Source organism: Sprattus sprattus (assembly GCF_963457725.1).
Source record: "Sprattus sprattus genome assembly, chromosome: 3".
In the NCBI taxonomy this organism is placed as follows: Eukaryota; Metazoa; Chordata; class Actinopteri; order Clupeiformes; family Clupeidae; genus Sprattus; species Sprattus sprattus.
The window spans coordinates 28,472,841-28,481,736 of record NC_137922.1 but is presented as its reverse complement, the minus strand read 5'-3'; the positions used below and the strand labels follow the sequence as shown (position 1 = coordinate 28,481,736).

General features: G+C 41.4%; 1 protein-coding gene across 1 annotated transcript in view; it reads left to right on the top strand.

Annotated features, from left to right (window-relative positions):
* The window catches only part of ptprnb (protein tyrosine phosphatase receptor type Nb), a gene marked incomplete at its 3' end in the record, with an annotated part of 38,918 nt that extends 30,427 nt beyond the window's left edge, over positions 1-8,491 (top strand). The window contains exons 20-23 of the mRNA XM_080835434.1: positions 3,979-4,032; positions 4,602-4,666; positions 8,168-8,241; positions 8,420-8,491. Coding sequence (XP_080691560.1) covers positions 3,979-4,032; positions 4,602-4,666; positions 8,168-8,241; positions 8,420-8,491 — 265 coding nt within the window. The remainder of the gene's footprint in view (positions 1-3,978; positions 4,033-4,601; positions 4,667-8,167; positions 8,242-8,419) is intronic.
* Positions 8,492-8,896: the final 405 nt, after the last annotated feature.

Below are 8,896 nucleotides of genomic sequence, written 5' to 3'. Positions count from 1 at the left end.
GTTTTAGCCAGAGTTTTATGGGGGGGTTATATTTTAGTAGGGATTTCCTGAGCATGTAATAGGTTTTTCTCACCTTTTCCGTTTTGATCAGTTATTGCTCCATCAAAAAGTCCAGTTGAAGAAATCATTAGTCCTAAATAACAATATTTTTTAACTTGTTCCAGTTTTTCTTCGCCAATTGTGAAGCTGTAATTATTATTGTGTTTTGAGTGTCTTTTTTGGAATACAATGATTTTTGATTTATCCAGGTTAATTGGAAGGGCCCATGTAAGACTGTATTCGTTGACAATATTCAGACTTTCCTGAAGCGCCTCTGCACTAGGGGAGAGTAGGAGGAGATCGTCGGCAAAAAGCAGGCATTTCATTTCTTTGTGTAAAAGTTTAAGACCTGGGGATGAAGATCTTTCAATTTTTGTGGCCAAATCATTTATATATATATATTGAATAAGTTTGGACTTAACTAACAGCCTTGTCGAACTCCTTTTGTCTGATCAAAATAATCTGTTAGTTCGTTGTGAATTTTTACACAGCATTTATTGTCTTTATACATATCTTTGATGATGTCATACGTTTTGCCCCCAATTCCACTATCAATTAATTTCAACATAAGTCCGTCATGCCATACTGAGTCAAAAGCTTTGCTAAAGTCAATGAAGCAGCCAAATATTTTACCTTTTTTAACATTTTGTACGTGTTCCTCTATGAGTGTGTGCAAGGTGTATATATGGTCAGTTGTTCTGTTGTTTTGAGAAAAGCCTATCTGGGATGAATTTATTATATTATTGTTCTGGATGTTGTTATTCTGTTGTTCATGATGCCACAGAATAATTTCCCTAAATTGCTGCCCTGTGAGATGCCCCTATAGTTATTAGGATTAAGTTTGTCACCTTTTTTATGAATTGGTGTGATGTGGCTCACCTTCCATTTTTCTGGAAAGTGGCCTGAGGCAAGGATTAAATTGAATAATTTCAAAGTTGCCTCTCTAAATTTAGGTGTGCTGTGTTTCAGCATTTGGTTATACACTCCATCTACGCCACATGATTTTTTGTTCTTGAGGGATTTTAATTTTAAGTTCAATTCTGATAATGTTATAGTGGGATCTAATTGATTTAGCCTGTCCTTTTCTTTCGCTTCAAGTTTTCCTAACTGAGATTTTAAGGTTTTTTGTTCAGAATTTAGGTTACCTTTTTTGTACAATTTTTCAAAATGTTCTGTCCATTTTCTACCATCAACTAATGGAATGACTTTTTCTTTTCTAGTTTAATCAAAATTATTCCAGTGTTCCCAGAAGGAGTTACGATCTAATGCGACCTCCATTTCTTTGAGTTGGGCATGTACATGGTCATTTTTTTTGTGTCTTAGAAGCAATTTGTATTTCTGAAGGGTGTTAAGATATTGTGTTCGAATTTCTTGATATGCAGGATGTCTGTGTTTATTGTTTGAACTTAGTCTCAATTCTTTTTGCAATTTTTTACAGTCTTTGTCGAACCATTTGTTTTGGTTTGAATTCTTGTTTTTCCATTTTTTGGTAGTGCTTTGTTTGACTATTTTTAATGACCTTTTAGCTGCAGTGAAAAGTATGTCTGTCATTTGTTCGGCTGCTAAGTTGATGTCCTCCCTGCTGTTTTCAAATTTGGTGAAAAGGAAGGAGTAAATCATATTTTCAACTTGGATGGAGTTTAGTTGCGTTATGTATTGTTCTGAATTTTCATTACTCCATGCATATTTTGTAAGTAAGGTAAGGCTGGTGTTGTTTTTGGTTGAAGGCTTTTTTTTTTTTAAGGCTGATAGTAATGTTGTGGTCAGACAAAGGCAGCTGTGGCATCACCATGAAGTTGTTAATTTGGCTTGGGTCTAAATCAGATATTGCGTAGTCCACCACACTGTTTCCCAGGGATGAACAGTAGGTGAATTTGCCCAGAGAGTCACCCCTTATTCTGCCGTTGACAATGTAAAGGCCAAGGTCTTTGCAAATTAGTAAAAGTTCCTTGCCATGTTTATTTAGTATGTTATCAAAGGTCAGTCTATGTGTACTCACAATGGTGTTTTGTTGGAGGGTATCAATGTATTTAAGGCCAGCTGGGTCAATAAAATCTAATTCGTTACCAGTTTGTGCGTTTAGGTCTCCCATTAGGAGGATTTTACCAATTGATTGAAATGCAATCATTCCTGATTTTAAGTTTTCAAATGAGGTTTCGGAATAGTATGGTGATTCATAGGGAGGAATGTACAAGGCACATAAATATGTGTCATGATCGGAGAAAGTGAGCTCTTTTGAGAGTTTGATCCATAAATGTGATGGTCCCTTGGTCACAATGTGAATATACTTTTTAAAAGATTCTCTGAACCAAACTATAATTCCTCCTGAGCTCCTGCCACATTTAATATTGGTGTGTTTAATAGCGGGTATATAAATCTCACTATAATTTGGTATGGAATAGTGTTCCTGTCCATCTTTATCCTCTCTCTCTCTTTATCTCTCTCCCTCTCCCCTCTCCCTCTCTCTCTATCTCTCTCCCTCTCTCTCTCTTCATCTCTCTCCCTCTACCTCTCTCTTTATCTCTCTCCCTCTCCCCCTCCCTCTCTCTTTATCTCTCTCCCTTTCTCTCTCTCTTTCCCTCTCTCTCTCTTTATCTCTCTCACTCTCCCCTCTCCCTCTCTCTCTATCTCTCTCCCTCTCTCTCTTTATCTCTCTCCCTTTCCCTCTCTCTCTTTATCTCTCTCCCTCTCCCCTCTCCCTCTAACTCTCCCTCTCTCTATCTCTCTCCCTCTCTCTCTCTCTTTAACTCTCTCTCTCCCCTCTCCCTCTATCTCTACCTCTCTCTCTCTTTATCTCTCTCCCTCTCTCTATCTCTCTCCCTCTCCCTCTCTCTCTCTCTCTCTTTATCTCTCTCCCTCTCCCTCTCTCTCCTTCTCTCTCTCTCTCTATCTCTTTCTCTCAGTCTCTCTATCTCTTACTCAAATTTAAATTCAAAAGAAGCTTTGTTTGCATGACCAACTACAGTTTTGCCAAAGCATTTGGGTTGGGTGTATAGTTAATGATTACAAAAACAATACATATATCTATTAACAAGGTTCATCAGAAGGGAAAAGGGAGAAGTGAGAACAATAATACAAATACATAATAATCATCATCAAGAGATTAACAACAACAACAACAAACATGAACATGAACATACATGGATTTAAGCTGTGTTCACTGAGTCTGTACTTTGCCAACGTGGTTCTCAGATTTTTGTCTGTGATCAGGGTCAAATAGGGTGCTAAAGATTTTTTTCTGTTAAGGGCCAAATAGAATTTAATTTTACTTTGTATTTTTGTTTGTGTTTTTCAATGGGTTATGTCATTTTGCTTAATTGTTTTTCCAATTTGGTTTATCCTTATTTTAGGTGCCTTTCTGTTCTGGTCCTGAGGTGTTAGAAGTGTGTTAGTGTGTGTGTGTCGGGATCTGGAGAGCTCAGGCTCAGGACCAGCTAGGTGGGGGGAGATGTTGCTTTGCTCAACTCCTGGTTTTGCAGGGCTTTATAATGATAGGAGTTGGGGTCACTGCTTTTTAAATGTTTCCAGAATTGAATTGCCCTTTTCTGTATTTTTTTAATCACTGGATATTGGCCTGATACTGCCCTGCATGCATTGGCAAATCTGTCTCTCTCTGTCTCCCTCTCTCTCTATTATTATTGCAACTGAAACATTGTGTCTCTCCCTCTCTCTAAGACAATATTGAATCTCTGTATGCATTGCATTTAAAGTTCAGACTGAGTTCAGACTCACCAGGTGAGGACCGGAGTTCAGATTCATCTAGTTAGGGCCTGAGTTATCCAGTTCTGCAATCTGCATGGGTTTCAGAGTCAGTTATATGGGTACCAAATATCATATGATCACAAATGAAACCAGGAAAGAACCTTCTGGAGTTAGCCAAGGATGCATATGTATTTATTTGAATAACTTCATGAGCTTCCTCCTTGTGTGTCCCTGTAGAAAGGTGAATAAGTGTTACCGAGGACGATCCTGCCCCATCATCGTGCACTGCAGGTACACACTTTCTCCAGCAGGGGGTGCTCTCATCTCACACACCCCTACACACACATACATACACACACACACACACACACACACACACAGAATGGAAATGTCACAAGATGTATGCACTAACCATGATCTGTTCTGAGAATGGCGTTCACAAGTGAACTACTGTAATTGTTTGACACTAGTGAAAATAAGACGTTTTTTTTCCAAAATAAAAGAGTTACAGTTCTCGGGCTCAAAACACAGCACACAGCAAAGTTGCATTTTTAAAACCAGTAGTAGAGCTGGCAAGGCTGGAGCAAACATAATGACCTTTAGCTGTTTTGGCTGACAAACACACACACACACACACACACACACAGGGGCAGATGTCCTAATGGGGGAAGAAAAGGTCTAGGACCCATCCACATACCCTGGAGATGCTGAAGTGATTTTGTCCATCCCAGGGGGGACAACACACACACACACACACACACACACACACACACACACACACACACACACATACACACACTCTCTGTGCCTCATCAGTCTCTCTCTCTTTGCCCTTCTTTATGTCCTGTCGTCTCTGCTAGTGATGGCACCGGCCGCACTGGAACCTACATCCTGATTGACATGGTGTTGAACCGCATGGCCAAAGGTACACACACACACACACACACACACACACACACACACACACACACACACACACACACACTGCACACACTGCACTGCACACAACACATTGACATGGTGTTGAACCGCATGGCCAAAGGTACCAGGAGCATTGCAGCTCGTTTACACACACAACACAAACAACACACACACACACACACAAACAACACAATTGTTTACACAAACAAAACAAACAACACACACACACAAACAACACACACACACACACACACACACTCTCACACACACACACACACACACACACACACACACACACACACAAACACACACACACAAACAACACAATTGTTTACACAAACAACACACACACACACACACACACACACACACACACACACACACACACACGCTCTCACACACACACACACACACACACACACACACACAGAAACAACACAATCATTTGAACTCTATTCTAGTTCCACTGTGAGAACACTGTCAACAAATGATGAGGGGGGAGGGGGGAAGGGGGGGGGGGGGTAGTGTTTATTAGTGTTTAGAGTGTTTAGATACGAGAGCTGACTGGGATCTTCAAATGAACGTTACTGTGTGCTCTAGACTAAGAGGAGAACCAGAGGGAGAGACACCATCAAGTCCTAATACCCCCTTAACGACAATAGCGGAAGAAGAGAGGGAGGGAGGGAGGGAGGGAAGGAAAGAAAGAGAGAGAGTAATTGTGGCCTGTCTAGGGTTTATAAGGAGCCAGAATCATTGGTTTACATGGTAAAGGAGATCACACAGATTAATTACAGAGTCTGTGTGTGTGTGTGTGTGAGCTACTGTGTGTGTATGTGTGAGCTAGTGTGTGTGTGTGTGTGTGTGGTTGTGTGAGCTACTGTGTGTGTATGTGTGAGCTAGTGTGTGTGTGTGTGTGTGTGGTTGTGTGTGTGGTTGTGTGTGTGTTTGGTGTGTGTGTGTGTGTGTGTGTGTGTGTGTGAGCTAGTGTGTGTGTGTGTGTGAGCTAGTGTGTGTGTGTGTGTGTGTGTTTGTGTGTGTGTGTGGAGCTAAGGTCCGGGACGCAATCAGGCACATCGCGAGTGGGCGAGAGTCGCCACTTGCACTTCACGCGATCTGGCACTCCGCGAGTGGGCGAGACTCGCCACTTTGTGAATGAAGCGCGCTTCACTTAGTATGCGATCTGGCACTCCGCGCCGCGACAAATAGCTACACAGTCAAGCAATGTCATTTATTACGTTTTACGAATCCAACTTACATTACCACCGCACACTCACAACCTTACAGATAATGTATAGACGTTGTACTGGCATTTGTATTCAAAGTTTACACTTTAATCTACCAAAGTACTCAACGTTTAACAATACAACTTCCAACATTGGCGCCCACATGTGATTGACAACACTGGCGCTCACATGTGACATCACACAGGGGGTTGGCCAAGTACTGAGACAACAGAATCTAACCAGAAGAACCATAGCCGAAGAGTGCAGAGTATTCTGCATATGTATAGTGGTAATATAAAAATAAATAGATTGGATACAGTATGATATGACAGTACAAGATATATGGGGTATGAGCAGTAGTAACATTGGCAGCAATAGTTGGTCATTAGTGCAGATATGATACAGGTACAGGTGAAGGTAGCAATAGAAGTTATGAATGAGGTAAGAGACATGATAAGATATAAGTAAAATGAATATGAGGTAAGAGTCATGATATGATATAAGTATGAATATGAGGTAAGAGGCATGATATATACCAGGGGTCTTCAACAGGGGGTCCGCGACCCCCAGGGGGTCCGCGGAGGTACTGCAGGGGGGTCGCGAAATCTTTGGTTGATAAGATAATTTTTTTTAATATTTAAAAAAAAAAAATCCAACCAATTTTTTTTCCACAAATTTAAATGTCTTCCAAATCAGAATTGTATTTATTCCCTTTAAATTCACATTAACATAAATCCAACATATTGTAGCGAACGTATAAATTGATCGAGAAGACGTTATCTTTCAGTCCAATCGACACATTCAGCTACCAGGAGCTCTCTCAAGCTGGGCACCGGTTCACTCACAGCACCTTTCATGCACAGGCACTAGCCAATCAGATCGCGTTTCTGCTCAAGTCTAAAGAGCGTGAAACTCCATAGCTGGTCTTGTTTGTACATTGTTAGTTTGACATTTTTTTGCTTAGATTTAAAAAAAATAAAAAAATAAAGAGAAATAGACACTGTACAAGGTCAAAAAACGTTAATTGTAACTGAAAAATAAGTGAGGATTTGCGAGGTGTGTGAGCCTCCTAGCTAATGTTAGCATGCTACTACCTACAATCTTAACAACTTGCTAGCGGTGTGATTGGTTTGTTGACCTGTCAATCTCACTATAACATCTATGTTGTCAACACAACTCCATGCGCCAGACTCCTCCTCCGTCATCCGTTGGATCGTGTCAGTCAGGAGTAATTGAAAAGAAGATACATCTCACTAATGTGGGAGGATGTGTGCCATCGACACAATAACAGGGTAGCTATGTTTATTTGGCACTAGGCCCAGTATATTATAAACAAACTGTTATGCAATTTATATAGTAGGGGGTCCCTGCTCATCTCGCCATCAGTTTGGGGGTCCCTGGCCTGAAAAACGTTGAAGACCCCTGATATATACAATGAATATGAGGTAGGAGGCATGATATGATATAAATACAATGAATAGGGACAACAATTTTAAATAAATAGATATAGATATGAATACACTATAAAATGTTAAGTGGCTGAACAAAAAAAATAAAAAAATACCAATTCAACCCCACAAGGTAGTTTACACAGCAACAGGTTAGAACCATCAAGGCGGCTCCTGGCCTTTTGTCTAGGTTGATGGGCCATCAGACCTGGTTCCTTGAACCAGAGCTATTAGACTCTGATTGTTGGTTTTTGAATAAATGACATTAAATGACAATGCTTGACCGTGTAGCTATTTGTTTCTGTTTTGTTACCGACTTTCAACCACGAGAATGAGTAAGATCTTTAATAAGAGTCTCAACAACGTTTATAGGCTACGTGTAGCTATTTGTTTTGTCTTTGTGAGAATGAGTAAGATCTTTAATAAGAGTCTCAACAACGTATATGTCTCATGTGCGCCCGTCTCTATGCAATGCGGCGCGGAGTGCCAGATGGCGTCCTAAGTGAAGCGCGCTTCATTCACAAAGTGGCGAGTCTCGCCCACTCGCGGAGTGCCAGACCGCGTGAAGCGCAAGTGGCGACTCTCGCCCACTCGCGATGTGCCTGATTGCGTCTTTGGCCTTACCTGGTGTGTGAGCTAGTGTGTGTGTGTGTGTGTGTGTGTGTGTGTGTGTGTCTGTGTGTGTGTGTGTGTGTGTGTGTGTGTGTGTATGTGTGTGTGTGTGTGTGTGTGTGTGTGTGTGTGTGTGTGTGTGTGTCTGTGTGTGTCTGTGTGTGTCTGTGTACACTCTGAACAATTAATGGTTATCATTAGTGCGTTGTCTTTGTATGGCAGGAGTGAAGGAGATTGACATCGCTGCAACACTGGAGCACATCAGAGACCAGAGACCAGGCATGGTGCGCACCAAGGTAACACACTACTGCGTCCACACACACATATGAGACACACACACACACATATGAGACATACAGTCCCTCGTCCACACACTTGATGGTGTGACAGGAACGACCAGGATTGTGAATGTATGACGATGTTGATGAAGCTGAAATGTGTGTGTGTGTGTGTGTGTGTGTGTGTGCTTCACAGGACCAGTTTGAGTTTGCTCTGACTGCTGTAGCTGAAGAGGTGAATGCCATCCTGAAGGCCCTGCCACAGTGAGACCAGGCCAAGCAGAGAACCTGACACACACACGGTCACACACACACACACATACACGTTATCTCGCTCTCTCTTTCTCTCTCTCTCTCTCTCTCGCTCTCTTTCTTATTTACACAAACACAAACACCTACATGCATACACACATACCTAGTGCTTTTCTGGTGCCACTTAACCTATTGCCAAACTTACAGCCCTACAGTCTAATACTAACACACTCTTTATGTGCCACCAAACACTCATCACACACACACATACAAATCACACAAACACACTTCAAATGGATACACATTTGCCCTTACAAACAGAAGCTAGTGCCAACTGTACAAACATTGACCTCATTCTTACGTCTCACACAAACACACACACACACACACACGTGTTTGCCTACAGTATGTGTAACCATGA